Genomic DNA, 18,281 nt, shown 5'->3' with positions numbered 1-18,281 from the left:
AGATTTAGGGGATGAAGGAGAAAGTGAAAGTGAGAGTGTGGTTGACAGAGAAAGTGAGTAAGAGGTGGAGAAGCAGTGAGAGAGAGAAAGAGAAAGATGTCAAAGATTTTGTGAATGTTCATTGGAGATTAGAATACATGATACTATGGACAGCAATGAAATTAAAAAGATTTGAAGGAGAAGAAAAAGTACAAATTTTGATTTGTTAAATTTGGTGTGAAAAAATGCAAATGAATACTTTAGAAATTGCTTAATATGAATTGGGAATCTGTCACATGGCAGTCGTGTGATAGAAGTTTGAAGCTGAAAGTAAACTAAGTGATAAAATAAGAAAGGAGATACAAAAAGGTCAAACAAAGCATGTGAAAACATAGCTACCTGTTTACAGATTTGTTAATATCAACAGATTCCCAATCTGTTGCTCTTTGAATGAAGCAGGAGTCACTAACTAAATACCCTCAGGGACTACGTAAGTGAGGTAAATTTATTTAATACTCAACTAATATTTATTTAATCTCATATATTATGCTGTATCTGGTCATGTCCTAGATGCTGAAGCTGCAGTATGGTGAAGATAGAAGAGATTTTGACCTCACAAATCTAGTATTTTAAAGGAGGAGATACAATAAGTAAAATTAATGCATAATCAACATCATTTAAGATGATTTAGGATAGTGGAAGTGCTCTGGAGAAAATAAAACAGGATAGATAATATGCTAAGGAGTGATTAGGTGTGCTACTTACTGAAGAAGTAACATTTGACGTGAGACTGCAAAAACATGAAGGAAATTCTATGTTAAGATGTGGATATAGAGCATTTCACACAGAAGAAACAGCAAGCCTGTAGGCCTTAAAGCTGGAATAAATTTGGTATGCTTTTGAATTGAAAGATTTATTCAGTGTCTACTGTGTGCCAAATATTTTGCTAGGCTCTGGGGGATACAACAGTGGCTAAAGGGGCAACACTGCCTACCAAAGCTGAGTGGCAAAGAAATCATCTACATTTGGTGCACACTCTGGTAGACAGTTCCTTTGGTAAATTAATGTATTAAATGTAAATGATAAATACATAAATGTATATTTTTTAGAATGTTATTTTTTCTCAGAGTTTTTGTCAGAGAGTATTTAAGGCCTAGATAGATATCATTTTTTTCCGTAACACTCTCCTTAAAACCTTCCGGTGGACAGAATTAATTGCTTTGTCATTTGTATTTTTATAGGTACTTTGTATATGTTTCTGTTTTAGTACTTATCACACTGTTGGTTTCCATGTCTCTCCAACCAGATTGTGAACTCTATCCTGAGAAACTTGCATTGTGCTGTACATATGCTAGGAAGCTAATCAATGTTTCTTTAATCAACTGCTCTATGAAATTATGAGAAATAATTCATTAAGTTGGGAATTATTTGTTACATGGTCATAGACTCAATGTTTTTAATTTTAATTTTTTAAATTCTGCTGTCCATATTGTCTCTTTTCTCCAAGTTCCTTTTCTTGTATTTGCTTTTCATCTCTTTCATGATTTTCTGAAATGCCATCACGTATTTTTTGAGGACCAATGTTGTTCAAGGTGTTCTATGCACAGTAGAGTTTATATAATTAAATAGGAGGTGAGTTTTGAAATCCTTTTTAGAACTTTAAACATGATAGATTGACCACTTCCATTTATTTTTCTCATGCTCATTAAAATGCATGAAAAGGGTTTTTACTTACAGGGACAGGAGAACAGAGGATGATTTAACAGAGTCTGTCAGAAAGCAAACAGAAGAGCATTGTGACTGACTTAAAAGTTCAGAAGTTTGCTTAGCACTTGGAAACAACAGGTACTTTGAAAGGCAGGAATAAAACTTGGGAATAAAAAGGAAGACTTGTTGAAAATATATGTATAGAATACATGAACCTTTCCAGGTCTCTTTCCCTGCAGGAGATGAAAAGTTTGTGTGCTGGAAAAATGGAACCATGGCAATTCTATTTAGGAGTACACCAGGTAAAGCAGAGGACAGGGATGAGGCATGGGGCTGAAAATGGAAATTAAGTAAAAATCTACTAATTGAACTGTGGAATCCTTACCTTCTACTATTATGCTTCTATCAGAAGGTATACTGCCAGATAAAATCCCCTACCCTCTCCTCTTAAACTTCAGGACAGGAAAATGGAGAGTTTTCTGGGAAAAATGAAACGCCTGAGAGAAAACATGTCTACATATTGACATTAGGGAGGTGAACCCCTAGTGAAAAATCTGTTTTGTTATCACCCAGTAGTGAAAGCTGTCAGTCAATAAGCTCTCCCTCAGTGCTTCTATTCACCTTTTTTTTTTTTTTTTTTTTTTTTTTTTTTGAGATGAAGTCTTGTTCTGTTACCCAGGTTTGGTAACCTCAAACTCCTGGGGTGATCCTGCCACCTCAGCCTTCCAAGTTGCTGGGAGATGTGTGCCACCATGCCTGGCTTTTTTTGTATGTGTGTGGAGATGAGGTCTCACTGCATTTCCCAGGCTGGTCTTGAACTCCTGGACTCAAGTGATCCTCCTGCCTCAGCCTTCTAAAGTTCTAGGATTACGGGGATAACCCACCACTCCTGGCCCCATTCAATTTTTAATGTATCATTCCACTTTTTAAAAATAGCCTTATTGAGATGTAGTTTCCATACCATATGATTGACTCATTCAAAGTGTACAATTCAATAATTTTTAGTGTATTCACAATTGTTTATCTATCACCACAATCAATTTTAGAATATTTTTATCACCTCAAAAAGAAACCCCATCCATACTCATTAGCAGTCATTCACTATTCCCCTCTAATCCTCCTTTATCCCCCACAACCTAAGCAACCACAGATCTGCTTTACATCTCTGTGGATTTGCTTATTCTGAACATTTCATATAAGTTGAATCATACAATATGTGGCCTTTTGTGATTGACTTCTTCATTTAGTGTAACATTTTCAAGGTTCATCCATGTTGTTGCATGTATCATTACTTCATCCCTTCTTATTGTGGACTAACATTCTATTTCATAGATAGGCTACATTTATTTATCCCTTCTCCAGTTGATAGACATTTGGGTTGTTTTCCATATTTTGGCTATTATGAATAATGCTATGAATGTTATGAATATTTATGTGTAGTGTTCTCTTGGGAATCTAAGTGGAATTGCTGAGTCATAGGGTAACTTTATATTTAACCTTTTAAGAAACTGCCTAGGCTGTTTTCTAGTTGCACCATTTTATATTCCCACCAGCAGTTTCTGAAGGTTCCAATTTCTTACATTCTTGTCAACAGTTGCTGTTATTTGTCTTCTTGATTATAGTGTGTCATTCTATTTTCAAACTTTAATGGTTCAAATAATAGAATAGCCAACACCTTTATAACCTTACCCAGATTTCACCTGTTACTAAAAATTTGCTACATTTGTTTTAATCTCTCTCTATACCTCTCTTTCCTGAACCTGTTGAAAGTAACTTGTAAGCATTATGATACTTTGCTCCAAGATACTTAAGCTTCTATCTCCTTAAACAAGGACAAGGACGTTCTCCTTTATAGCCATCTGACAAATCTAGTATTGATTTAGGAATATTATCTCAATATACTGTACTCAATATTCACATTTTCTCATTTTTTCTCCAAATGTCCTCAATAGCTATTTGTTTTTTAAATCTAGGATCTAATTAAAGTCCTACATTGCATTTGGTAGTCATGTCTCTTTGTTGTCCTTTAATCTAGAACAGTCCCCTTGCTTTTGTTTTTTTATGATATTGACTGATGCATTACTTATAAATATAAACAGACAGTTGGGGATCATCAGACATTTGAGAAAACTGTGAAAGAAATGAAAACCAAATGGGAGAAAAGAAACTTGGAGAAAAAAGACAATGTAGAGAATAGAATAAAAAGAATTAAACTAAAAATACGGAATTTTTGTGGCTGCATAGCAAGTCACCTTCAACTAAAAGGTTTAAAACAACAGTGATGGTCGGGCATGGTGGCTCATGCCTATAATCCCAGCACTTTGGGAGGCGAAGGCGGGTGGATCACGAGGTCAGGAGTTCAAGACTAGCCTGGCCAACATGGTGAAACCTCGTGTCTATTAAAATACAAAAATTAGCTGGGCATGGTAGCAGGCACCTGTAATCCTAGCTGCTCAGGAGGCTGAGGCAGAGAGATGCTTGAACCTGGGAGGTGGAGGTTGCAGTGATCCCAGATTGCACCACTGCACTCCAGTCTGGGTGACAGAGTGAGATTCTGTCTCAAAACAAACAAGCAAAAAAACCAGTGATTTATTATTTCTCCTAATTTTGTGAGTTTGTTAGAATGTTTTTTTTGCTGATCTTGCCTACGCTCTCTTGCAACTGCACCTGAGTTTGAAGATTGTTGTGGGGAGTAGCCTCAGCTGGGACATTTGGGATGGCTGGGCCTCCTCTCTCCATGTAGTCTTTGATTCTGAATTTCTTGTTCTTGGTGTGACATGGCATGGCAGGTTCAGAGCAACATCTTCAAAATGCAAAGACATCAAGACCTACTGACCAAAACAAATTATAAGGCAATCCTAGTTTCAAGGAAGTGGAGACGTAGGTTTCATCTCTGGAAGGGAGAAGTGACCCTATCATATTTCAAATGGGATGATGGGAGGAATTTGTCACATTAAGCAATTTATCATTTTACCTGTTTACATTTCTCACTCAAGCAAAACATATTCACCTTTGTTCCAAGACTTCCAAAAATCCCAACCTCAAACAGTATTGGGCTCAAAGTCCAGGGTTAGTTGATCTGCATCGGTTTGAGTGTGATTTAGGCTCTTTGACTGAAGCTTGTCAAGTATAGCTCCTCTTGATCCAGAGATCTATGGACTAAAAAATTATTTGCCTCTCACACATTCAATACACAGTGGTGAGACAGGGACATGATAACCACAGTAGATGTTTTCATTTAAAAAAGGAAGGAATAGTAGCATTTAGCAGTCAGTGGTTCATAGCATTTCAGAAATGCAGGTGGGCACAAGATATCAGGGGCATGGGATATTTCTTGATTAGGTCTCCATTTTGCAACCTGGAAGTTGTTCCCTAGTACATTGTTTTCATCTTGGCCATACCTCCGGATTCTTAGCTTAGCTGTTTGAAAGGCCATTTGTTTTCCATAAAACATGGCCTGTGTTTGCAAATGGGTGGTTGTTTTAGCCTTGTTTTCTACCCATTGTTCTTTGGTGGTCCAAAGGCCTCTTCATTTTTAAACATGTCAGTCCTTTTTAGTCCAAGCTGGCAGTGCTGCTGCCAGTACAAGTTTTAAAAAACCAAAACCAAACAAACACAAAGCTTCCTGGAATTTCTATGACTCTTTTCTCCAAAGCCAATCTTTTTAGGACTCATTTCTCCTACCTTGGGCATGTCAGGATGCTCTTAAGATAATGTCCTTGAGATCCTTGTATAAGGCTGCCTTGAAATTTTTCCATGGCCTTAAAATATTCTTAACATACTTACCTGTGGTTTAATATTTATTCGAGCTATTTCTTATTGTGAACATTTTTGTTGATTGGATATTAAATGATTTTATTTTCCAACCCAGCACATCTTGGGTTTTTTTGTATAGTATACCTTCCAAAGTTGACTTATGAACCTGAGCAATTTCTTTTTGACTTCATCTCTCTCCCCATACTTTCAATATTCAGCTAAAGAAAAGTCAGTTTACACTTCCAGTATTCTGCCTAGAATACTTAGTCAGATCCACAATTTAATTAAGTACATTTTCTTTCAAGTTACTGCAAACAATACTTTGTCCATTTATTTCTTGACATCTTTCCGGACTCCTGTAACGGTTTCTTTATTGCTTTTCCGGTTTCCATAAAGTCTCTGCCACCCTCTTTGTGATTGTGGAATTTTTTGTATAGCATCCTGGTTTTCTAGGAACACAGGAAATTCTCTTATCTGGAAATTATTTATATATTGTTTATATGTTGTTACATATTGTTTAATGGGCACAAATTTCTTCCATTGTGTATCTACACTCCTTTACAATGTGACCTTGTTGTTTCTCCCATCTAGAATTGGAATCAATTTCTTCACCCCTTTGAATCTAGAATAGCTTTATGAATTGCTTTAGTCAATGGAATGTGGCAGAATTGACACCGTATGAGCTCCACAGTGTAGTCTTCAAGAGGTCTTGCAGTTTCTGCCTTTGAACTCTTAAAAATATTCCTCAGAGATCACCATGCTGTGAAGAAGTCTGGGGTGAAAAGCATGTGAAGAAAGAGACCCATAGTTGCAGTTTTTCCTGCTGAGCTCAATCCTAACTAAGCAAATCTAACCACTGAATAAACTTATGTAAAACAACCTACATAAAACCAGCAGACAAACAACCCAGCCAATCCACAAAATGATGACAAATAATAAATTACTGCTGTAAGCCCATACGTTTTGGGTGGTTTGTTATACAATAACTAATACAGAAATCAGTACTGTAAGTGAAAGGATACCATTTAAAAAATCTAAAATACATGACACTGGCTTTGGGAGGTTACAAAGATTCCAGATATAAAATGTGTTGTATAATAAAATAGTTATGTATTGTAATGGTTCCTCAGCAATATGAAGGGACCACTTTAATTGGTGAGACCATAATAACTTCTTGGAGGAAGAGATATTTTGGTGGATCCTTGAAGGATGGATAGGATTTTGACAGGTAAAAATGAGAATAGGAATATATATGGAAGACAGTAATTGCTGGGTCATAGGGATATCTGGTAGGTTGTTTCACAATTTCTCCCCTCTCCATAGTAGCACTCTTTGAAATGTTCCTTTTGTGTCTTCCTACATTTGAAGATGGAGTGTATTTCTCCATTCTTGAGTGTCAGCTGGTTTTGTGATTTGCTTTGATGAATAGAATGTGACAGAAGCAGTGTTGCCCCATATCTGAACCTGGGTCTCAGAAAGCCTTGAATGTTCTGCTCTTCCTCTTGTAACCCAGTCTAGCCACTATATAAACAAACCAAGGCTACCTTACTATATGAGAGGTATGTGGTCCAGTTGGCCTTGTACCACAGTGGACAGTGAATTCCCAGAAATGGACTTTTCAGACAGCCAGCTGATGATAGACTCTTTAATAAACCCAGCAGAGAACAGAGGAACCACCCAGCTGACCCCAGCACAAATTAGCAATCCTCAGAATCCTGAGCTAAATAAAACAAACAAAATATTTTAAATCATTATTATTTTAAGTCATTCTGTTTAGGGGAAGTTTGTTACACAGATAAAGGGTATATATCTTCAATGTAATACTGCCAAACTGTTTTCCAAAGTGGTCTTACCTGTTAATACACTGATGATAACTGGGAGATCCTATTGCTTCATTTCTTTACTAATGCTTGGTAATGTCAAACTTCTAAATTTTTGGCTGATCTGGTATGTTATGGAATCTTGGCATTTTAATTTTCATATCCCCAATTACTAATGAAGCTAAGTACCTCTTTTCCTGTGTGGATATCCACTTGGCCTTTTGGATATACTCTTTTTATGAAGTACCTGTTCAGACATCTTGCAGATTTCTGTTTGTCATTGTCTTTTTCTTTTTTCCTTATTTCTTTTATTTATTTATTTATTTATTTATTTTTGGAAAATGTTTATTAAAAACATCTCTGGTAACATGTTTGGCAAAAATCTTTCTTTTATTTTTTTGAGATAGGGTCTTGCTCTGTCACCCATGGTGGAGTGCAGTGGCATGATCAAGGCTCACTGCAGCCTCAAACTCCTGGGCTCAACTGATCCTTCCACTTCAGCCTCCCCAGTAGCTGGGACTACAGGGGTGCACCACCGTACCTGGCTAAGTTTATTCTTCTAGAATAAATTTTCATTTGCATCTGCAAAGTTCTTATGGGCATTACCAATCTGGAAGCATTTTAAATTATATTAATAGATTGAGATTTCTTTTACCATCCTGTGAAGCAGCTTTTATTTAAAAATTCATACCAAATTAAACTGTTTATAACTTTCTGGAATAAGACTTTTTTTTACTCTTCTCTTTCTTTGTCTCCTCCTCCCTTTTCTTTTCCCTTACACTTCATTTGCTTGGCACCAAGGCACCTTTCCTGTAGAAGGTGGGTTACTTTTGGTTCAGCTTTACCTGAGAGTTTAACTCTTTTGAATTCTATTTAATATAGTGAGTCTATTATTAGACTTGGTAAGCCCTAAGTTTGAATTCCATACATTTTAAATCAGAGTCCATTAAACTTATAGTTTAATTTTGCTTAATATTCTAGACACCCACCGGGTAAAGATAGCTCTTAGTGCTTGGTCTACTTCTTGGTTCTTGATCTCTTTTAGAATTTAGAATTTTGTTCCATAATTTTTTATTATCTTGTCAGTCTTTGATGCTTTTGAGAAAATTTAAAAATATTTTATTTAGAAATTTTAGTTGTTTTTAGTAGGAAGATTGGTCCAAATAACATAGCTCATCATTTTCAAGAATTGAAATTTTCCTTTTAGAAAGTTTCTTGCATGCATACCTCTCTTAATTTTATGTGTCAACTTGGCTAGGCCATAGTACCCAGATTTGGGTCAAACATCAGTCTAGATAATGTTATGAAGGTATTTTAATGGCTGTGATTAACATTTAAATCAGCAGACTTTGAGTAAAGCAGATTACTCTCCATAATATGGGTGGCCGTTATCCAATCAGTTGAAGGCCTTAAGAGAAAAAGATTAGGGTTGTCCAAGGAAGTGGGAATTCTGCTTCCAGACTGCTTTTGGACTTGAGCTGCAATGTCAGCTCTTTCTGAGTCTCTAGTCTGCTGGTCTGCCCTAAATATTTCAGACTTGACAGCCCCCACAATTGTGTGAGCCAGTTCCTTAAAATGTCTGTGTGTGTGTGTGCGTGTGTGTGGATGTGTGTGTGTGGATGTATATGTCTATATATGTGTTTGTATGAGTCTTTTTCACATATATACATACACCCTCCCCATGTATTTACACACATATCCATCCTATTAATTCTGTTTCTCTGGAAATGCTTATTAGTATAATACTTAACAGAATGACTAAAATAGAAAAATAGTGATAACACCAAATGCTGGTGGAAATTTGGAGAAACTGGGATTACTTGCACATTGCCAGTGGGAATGGACAATGGTACAGCCACTCTGGAAAATAATGTGGCAGTTTCCTTTACAACTAAAAATGGACTCAATATTCACTCAACCCAGCAATTTTGCTCTTGGGCTATCTCTAATAAATGAAAAAGTGTGATCACAGAGAAATGGGTACATAAATGTTTATAGTACCTTCATTCATAATAGTCCCAAACTGGAAACTATTAAAATGTTCTTCAGTGGGTGAGTAGTTAAGTAAATACCATACCATGAAATACTACTAAACAATAAAAAGAAATGAATTATTGATACATGTAACAATTTGGATGAACTTAAAAAAAAGCCATAGGTTACATGATGTGTGATTCTATTTATGAGCACTCTTGAAATAACAAAATTACAGAGATGGATAACAGATTATCATTTGCCCAGAGTTAAGAATGGGGGAAGAGAGTGAGTATGACAACAAAAAAGCTGCTTGAAGAAGCTTGTATTGATGGTAGAGTTTGATATCTTAAATTGTGGTCATAGTTGCATAAAGCTATAAATATGATAAAATTGCCAAAAAGCATACATACACACAGACACATGCACACAAATAAGTATGTGTATAACTGGTGAAGTGCTAATAAGCTGTGTGGATTGTACCAAAGTCAAATGCACAATTTTAGTATTGTACTCTTGTTATACAAGATGTTAACATTTGCAGGGGGTATTGAGTGAATGTGCATAGTACATTCTTTTGCAACTACCTGTGAATTGATAATTATTTTATATTAAAAAGTTTCTTACAGCCGGACTCATACATTTTCTGGGTTGAGAAAGATATTTACATATGTTGGTTTTTAATAAAAGGCAATTTTCCCAGTTCGTCTTCCAAAATCCCAGTTGATTTTAAAGATTGCATATTACTATTCATATCATCCTTGCAAAGAAATTTTATGTCAAGGCAAAGTTTAGGAAGCAGAATGTATATCCCAGCTTTGGCATGAAGCAACTTGCCTACAACATCATGAACCCAGCCTTTAGAAGACTGGGCTTTAGGGAAAAAAAATTTACTCTTTGAGAATACTCAGCTACCAGAAAAAAGCTTCAACCATAGAGAAACAGAATAATACCATTGTTGCTAAGTGGTTTTTTTGGTCAACATTAGAGTGGAATGATGACACAACTGTTATTCAGGGCTGAAATTGGAGGATTATGGGGCACAGGTTGTTATATTTTTATGGTATCTATGCTTTTACTTGAAAAACCTAGATAAATTATTTTTTTTCAGTTAAAATCTTTTTATATTACAGGGAATAAATATTAATATGGAGAACGACTTTAATACTGAGTCATCATCTACATTTACTCTTCAAAGTTCTTCAGAGACATTGTTTTCTATTCAGCTATTAGATTTCAAAACAAATTTACTGGAAGCATTAGAAGAATTGCGTATGAGAAGGGTAAGCTCCTTTTTAAAATGCTTTTTTTTAGATAAGAAAACTTGATTTTGTTCAGTTTATTGTTTTTCAAAGAATAAAAAAAGGCCTAAAGAATCCCTCTTGTTTAGAAATAAAATATATAGTCCAATTATTGAAGTAAACATTAAGTCAGTGATCAGGGAATGGGAAATAAGAATTTGGAAAATAAATTAGAAAATAAAAGAGGGATTTTCAGATTAAGTACTTGATAAGTCAACTAGTATTTATTGAGTCCCTGGGAGTGCACAGATAGCACCCTCTTTAGACTCCATGGCTGATGAAAAAGAACTGCTCTTGGGAAGATTACATTTTTGTTAAGGTTATTATATAGATGCCTATGAAATTATTAAATAACCAAACAAGGCATTATATGATTAAGTGACAAAATAAATGTATATAGTAAATATTCTGGGTTGAGAGAATCAAATATTTTTATTTTAAAAAGTGATAACTGTGATTTCTTTCCCTAAAGGATATGTCTAGTATAAAATTGTAAAAGATGAGGCAGGTGGATCACTTGAGACCAGAAGTTTGAGACCAGCCTGACCAACATGGTGAAACCTCATTTCTATTAAAAATATAAAAAATTGGCTGTGTGTGATAGCACATGCTTGTACTCCCAGCTGCTCAGGAAGCTGAGGGACAAAAATTGCTTGAACCCGGGAGGTGAAGTTTGCAGTGAGCCAAGATCATGCCACTGTATTCCAGCCTGGGTGACGGAGCAAGACTCCATCTCAAAAAAAAAAAAAAAAAAAAAATTGAAGCCATCTTTTGTGTACTCTGGAAACTGGTCCAGCTAGTTCACATTCCTCTAATTAAATTTGAGGATCCTTTGATGGAAACTGTAGAAATGATAAAGGTAATCATTGAAATTAAAAACTTTAAACAAGGTTAGATAGCAGGTGAAAACATCTGAAGAGACAATTAGGAAACAACAAAGTGAATCACACAGAATTCAGTACAGAGAGGCAAATAGGAAATATGAGAGTGTAAAGAATCTCTTAACTATTGAGAGTCTAACTGCTAAAAAGCTGTTAATGGTAAACTCTTAGACTTTCTTTTTTTCTTTAGAAAATGTCTTTATTTTGCCATGAAATTGTAGATTATGTTTGTGTTCTGTCAGTATTTTAAAGAGATTTTATTGAGTTTTTTTGCAGCCATTTAGAAGTTTTCTGTCAATTGAATTGTTCCTCTGTAGGTAATCCATCATTTCTATTTGCTCTTAAGATCTCTTTGTCGTTAGTGATCTTTATTTTTAATGTTTCTAGGTGTGGATTTATCTATATTTTTAGGGACTCATTTTGATGCCTGAATGTTATGAAAAAATACAGCTGTGATTTTTTTTGAGTATTGCCACTTATTTTCTTTATCATCTTTTTCTGAAACCCCCAATAGACAGCATATTAAACCATGCCATTCTAACCTTTTTGAGTCTTAACTCTCTTGTATTTCCTCCCATTTGCCTCTTGGTTCTGAATTCTGTGTAATTCATTTTGTTGTTTCCTAATTGTCTCTTCGGATGTTTTTACCTGCTATCTAACCTTGCTTAGAGTTTTTAATTTCAATGATTATCTTTTTCATTTCTGGAGTTTCCTTCAAAGGATCCCGAAGTTTAATACAGTGCTAATCAAAACCTAATGCGGTGGTTTCTTAGAGCTTGATAGGGTGATTCTAAACTTATATATATAAGAAAAATGCATGAGGATAGCTAAGAACATTTTCTCTTTTTTTTAAATTGTACTTGAGGTTCTGGGATACATGTGCAGATCATGCATAGGTACACACATGGCAATGTGGTTTGCTGCCTCCATGCCCCCGTGACCTACATCTGGCATTTCTCTCCATGTTATCCCTCCCCAACCTCCCCACCGCCCTGTGCTGTCCCTCCCTTGGCCTCCACCAACAGACCCCAGTGTGTAATGCTCCCCTCCCTGTGTCCATGTGTTCTCATTGTTGAACACCTGCCTATGAGTGAGAACATGTGGTGTTTGATTTTCTGTTCTTGTATCAGTTTTCTGAGAATTATGGTTTCCAGATTCATCCATGTCCCTGCAAAGGACACAGACTTATCATTTTTTATGGCTGCATAGTATTCCATGGTGTATATGTGCCACATTTTCCTTGTCCAGTCTGTCATCGATGGGCATTTGGGTTAGTTCCAGGTCCTTGCTATGGTAAACAGTGTCACTATGAACATATGTGTTGCATGTGTCTTTATAATAGAATGATTTATAATCACTTGGGTATACACCCAGTAATGGGATTGCTGGGTCAAATGGAATTTCTATTTCTAGGTCCTTGAGGCAGTGCCACACTGTCTTCCACAGTGGTTGAAATAGTTTACACTCCCACCAACAGTGTAAAAGTGTTCCTATTTCCCTGCATCCTCTCCAGCATCTGTTGTCTCCAGATTTTTTAATGATCACCATTCTAACTGGCTGGAGGTGGTATCTCGATGTACTTTTGGATTGCATTTCTCTAATAATCACAGATGATGGGCATTTTTTCATATATTTGTTGGCCTCATAAATGTCTTCTTTTGTAAAGTGTCTGTTCATATCCTTTGCCCACTTTTGAATGGGCTTGTTTGTTTTTTTCTTGTAAATCAGTTTTAGTTCTTTGTAGATTCTGCATATTAGCCCTCTGTCAGATGGGTAGATTGCAAAAATTTTCCCCCATTCTGTTGGTTGCTGATTCACTCTAATGATTGTTTCTTTGTTGTGCAGAAGCTCTGGAGTTTAATTAGGTCTCATTTGTCTATTTTGGCTTTTGTGGCCAGTGCTTTTGGTGTTTTAGTCATGAAGTCCTTGCCTATGCCTATGTCCTGAATGGTTTTGCCTAGATTTTCCTCTAGGGTTTTTATGGTGTTAGATCTTATGTTTAAGTCTTTAATCCATCTGGAGTTAATTTTAGTGTAAGGTGTCAGGAAGGGGCCCAGTTTCTGCTTTCTGCATATGGCTAGCTAGTTTTCCCAACACCATTTATTAAACTGGGAATCCTTTCCCCAGTGTTTGTTTTTGTCAGGTTTGTCAAAGATCAGATGGTTGTAGATGTGTGGTGTTGCCTCCGAGGCCTCTGTTCTGTTCCATTGGTCTATATCTCTGTTTTGGTACCAGTACCATGCTGTTTTGATTCCTGTAGCCATGTAGTATAGTTTGAAGTCTGGTAGTGTGATGCCTCCAGCTTTGTTCTTTTTGCTTATAATTGACTTGGCAATGTGGGCTCTCTTTTGGTTCCATATGAAGTTTAAGGTGATTTTTTCAGGTTCTGTGAAGAAGGTCATTGGTAGCTTGGTGTGGATAGCATTGATTCTGTAAATTACTTTGGGCAGTATGGCCATTTTCACGATATTGATTCTTCCTAACCATGAACATGAATGCTTCTCCATCTGTTTGTCCTCTCTTATTTCGTTGAGCAGTGGTTTGTAGTTCTTCTTGAAGTACAAACATCCTTTGCTAGTTGTATTCCTAGGTATTTTATTCTCGTTGTAGCAATTTTGAATGGCAGTTCATTCTTGATTTGGCTCTCTTTAAGTCTGTTATTGGTGTATAGGAATGCTTGTGATTTTTTGCACATTGATTTTGTATCCTGAGACTTTGCTGAAGTTGCTTATCAGTTTCAGATTTGGGGCTGAGACAATGGGGTCTTCTAAATATACAATCATATCGTCTGCAAATAGAGAAAAATTGACTTCCTCCTTTCCTAATTGAATACCCTTTATTTCTTTCTCTTGCCTGATTGCTCTGGCCAGAACTTCAAATACTATATTGAATAGGCGTGGTGAGAGAGGGCATCCTTGTCTAGTGCCATATTTCAAAGGGAATGCTTCCAGTTTTTGCCCATTCAGTAGGATATTGCCTGTGGGTTTGTTGTAAATAGCTTTTATGATTTTGAGATACATTCCGTCAATACCTAGTTTATTGAGAGTTTTTAGCATAAAGGGCTGTTGAATTTTGTCAAAGGCCTTCTCTGCATCTGTTGAGATAGTCATGTGTTTTTTGTCTTTGGTTCTGTTTATGCGGTGAATTACGTTTATAGACTTGCTTATGTTGAACCAGCCTTGCATCCCCAGGATGGAGCCCTCTTGATCGTGATGGATAAGCTTTTTGATGTGCTGTTGCAATCTGTTTGCCAGTATTTTGTTGAAGATTTTTGCATCTGTGTTCATCATGGATACTGGCCATGATGAAGTTTTCTTTTCTTGTTGAGTCTCTGCCAGGTTTTGGTATCAGGATGATGATGTTCTCATAAAATGATTTGGGAAGGAGTCCCTCTTTTTGGATTGCTTGGAATAATTTCAGAAGGAGTGGTACCAGCTCCTGTTTGTATGTCTGGTAGAATTCAGCTGTGAACCTGTCTGGACCTGGGTTTTTTTTGGTGGGTAGACTATTAATTGCTGCCTCAACTTCAGCCCTTATTATTGGTCTATTCAGGGTTTCAACTTCTTCCTGGTTTAGGCTTGGGGGGATGAAAGTCTCCAGGAATTTATCCATTTCTTCCAGGTTTACTGGTTTATGTGCATAGAGTTGTTTGTAGTAATATCTGATGGTGATTTATATTCCTGTGGAATCAGTGGTAATATCCCCTTTATTGTTTTTTATTGCATTTATTTGATTCCTCTCTCTTTTCTATTAATCTGGCTAGTGATCTATTTTGTTGATCTTTTCAAAAACCAGCTCCAGGATTTATTGATTTTTTTTTGAAGGTTTTTTGTGTCTCTATCTCCTTCAGTTCTGCTATGATCTTAGTTATTTCTTGTATTCTGCTAGGTTTTGAGTTTTTTTGATCTTGCTTCTCTAGCTCTTTCTATTTTGACAGCATAGTGTCGATTTTAGATCTTTCCTTGCTTCTCATGTGTGCATTTATTGCTATATATTTTCCTCTAGACACTGCTTTAAATGTGTCCCAGTGATTCTGGTACGTTGTGTCTTCATTCTCATTGGTTTCAAAGAACATCTTTATTTCTGCATTCATTTCATTGTTTATCCAGTTGACATTCAAGAGCCAGTTGTTCAGTTTCCATGAAGCTGTGTATTTCTGAGTTAGTTTCTTAATTCTGAGTTCTAATTTGATTGCCCTGTGTTCTGAAAGACTGTTTGTTATGGTTTCTGATTTTTGCATTTGCTGAGGAGTGATTTACTTCCAATTACGTGGTCAATTTTAGAGTAGGTGCAATGGGGTGCTGAGAAGAATGTATATTCCGTGGATTTGGGGTGGAGATTTCTGTAGATGTCTATTAAGTCTGCTTGGTTCAGATCTGAGTTCAAGTCCTGGATATCCTTGTTAATTTTCTGTCTCGTTGATCCATCTAATATTGAAAGTGGAGTGTTAAAGTCTCCTACTATTATTGTGTGGGAGTCTAAGTCTCTTTGTAGGTCATTAAGAACTTGCTTTATGTACCTAGGTGCTCCTGTATTGGGTGTGTATGTATTTAGGATCGTTAGCTCTTCTTGATGCATTGATCCTTTTAGCATTATGTAATGTCCTTCTTTGTCTCTTTTGGTATTTGTTGTTTTAAAGTGCATTTTATCAGAGACTAGGATTGCAACTCCTGCTTTTTTGGGCTCTCCATTTGCTTGATAAATCTCCCTCCATCCCTTTATTTTGAGCCTATGTGTGTCCTTGCATGTGAGATGGGTTTCCAGAATACAGTACACTGATGGGTCTTGACTTTTTATCCAATTTGCCAGTCTGTATCTTTTGATTGGGGCATTTAACCCTTTTACATTTAGGGTTAGTTTTGTTATGTGTGAATTTGATCCTGCTATTTTGATGCTAGCTGAATGTTTTGCCCATTAGTTGATGCATTTTTTTTCATTGTGTCAATGCTTTTTACCATTTGGTAGGTTTTTGGAGTGACTGGTGCTGGTTGTTCCTTTCTGTGTTTAGTACTTCTTTCAGGAGCTCTTGTAAGGCTGGCCTAGTGGTGACAAAATCTCTTAGCAATTGCTTATCCATAGAGGATTTTCTTTCCCCTTCGCTTATGAAGCTTAGTTTGGCTGGATATGAAATTCCAGGTTGAAAGTTCTTTTCTTTAAGGATGTTGAATATTGGCCCCCATTCTCTTCTGGCTTGTAGAGTTTCTGCCGAGAGATCTGCTGTGAGTCTGGTGGGCTTCCCTTTGTGGGTAACCCGACCTTTCTGTCTGGCTGCCCTTAGCATTTTTTCCTTCATTTCAACCCTGGTCAATCTGACGATTTTTTGCCTTGGGGTTGCTCTTCTTAAGGAGAATCTTTGTGGTGTTCTCTGTATTTCCTGGACTTGAATGGTGTCCTTGCTTGCTAGGTTGGGGAAGTTCTCCTGGATAATATCCTGAAGAACGTTTTCCAGCTTGGATTCATTCTCTCTGTCACAATCAGGTACACCTATCAAACGTAGATTAGGTCTTTACACATAATCCCATATTTCTTGGAGGCTTTGTTCATTTCTTTTCACTCTTTTTTCTCTATTCTTGCCTTCTTGTTTTATTTCATTGAAGAATAAAAGGGACTTTGTCTTGCAGTTTAAGTACCAACTTGGCCACAGTGGGGAATAGCACCAAATGGACTCTACAGGTTCCCACTTCCAGGCTTTGGCTCATGGACAGCATTTCTGGACCTAACCTGGGCCAGAGAGGAGCCCACTGTCTTGAAATGTGAGTCCTATGCCTGGAATTGAGACTTAAGTGAACATCAGTGGTACCTTGTCAGTACTCCCCATTGGCCTGTGGTGGTGGTGGCCACAGGGAGAGAATCCTCTGCCTTGAAAGGTGACAGAAGAGTCGGAAGAACTTTGTGTTGTGGTTTTGGTGCCAGCTTAGCCCCAGTGGAATAGAGAACCAGGTGGATTTCTTAGGTTTCTGACTCTGGGCCCTGGCTCGTGGATGGCATGGACCTTCCTGGAGTCCAGGGACACTCACTTCCCTGAAAAGAATGATACAAGACTGGCTGGCTTTACCACCTGCTGATTGTAGATCCCTAGGGCCTTGAGTGCACATCAGTGGTAGTCAGGTAGTGGTTACGGCAGGCCTTGGGCAAGACCCAGTGCTGTACTGGGTTCAGGTCTGACCCAGTGCAGTCCCAGTGGTTGTGGCCACAGTGGTGCTTGTGTTACCTGTCCCCCAACTCCAGGAAGCTCAGCACAGAGAGATAATCCATTTATTTGGTAGAAAGTAAGAGGAGAGAATGAGTCCCTGTTTGGTAATCCAGATAATTCTGAGTCTTATTCAAGACCATCAAGGCAATACTTTATAAGGCCACAAGAATGACATCATTATTGGGCTTGTGGTGCCCCCTAGTGCAGATGCAGCTGCAGAGACAAAAAACTTAGATCACAACACTTAAGTCCCTTCAAATACCTGGAAAGCCTTCCCAAGAAGGTTGGGTACAAACAAGGCCAGACTGTGAAGACTACAAAAAACACCCAACTCTTCAATGCCCGGACGCTGATGAACACTCACAAGCATCAAGACCATCCAGAAAAACATGACCTCACCAAACTGGGTAAGGCACAGGGACCAATCCTGGAGAAATAGAGACACATGAACTTTCAGAGAGGTCAAAATAGCTGTTTTGAGGAAGCTCAAAGAAACTCAGGATAACATAGAGAAGGAATTTAGGATTCTGTCAAATAAATTTAATAGATTGAAATAATTAAAAAATAGTCAAGCAGGAATTCTGGAGTTGAAAAATGCAATTGATATACTGAAGAATTTGCATCAGAGCCTCTTAATAGCAGAAATGATCAAGCAGAAGAAAGAATTAGT

General features: G+C 37.1%; 1 protein-coding gene across 1 annotated transcript in view; it reads left to right on the top strand.

Annotated features, from left to right (window-relative positions):
• The window catches only part of CCDC73 (coiled-coil domain containing 73), a 162,988-nt gene that overhangs the window by 22,245 nt on the left and 122,462 nt on the right, over positions 1-18,281 (top strand). The window contains exon 2 of the mRNA XM_017514250.2: positions 10,370-10,519. Coding sequence (XP_017369739.2) covers positions 10,385-10,519 — 135 coding nt within the window. The 5' untranslated portion in view covers positions 10,370-10,384. The remainder of the gene's footprint in view (positions 1-10,369; positions 10,520-18,281) is intronic.

The sequence above is a fragment of the Cebus imitator genome, unplaced genomic scaffold (assembly GCF_001604975.1).
Source record: "Cebus imitator isolate Cc_AM_T3 unplaced genomic scaffold, Cebus_imitator-1.0 Scaffold521, whole genome shotgun sequence".
NCBI classification, from domain to species: domain Eukaryota; kingdom Metazoa; phylum Chordata; class Mammalia; order Primates; family Cebidae; genus Cebus; species Cebus imitator.
This window is presented reverse-complemented; position numbering and strand designations above follow the sequence as displayed.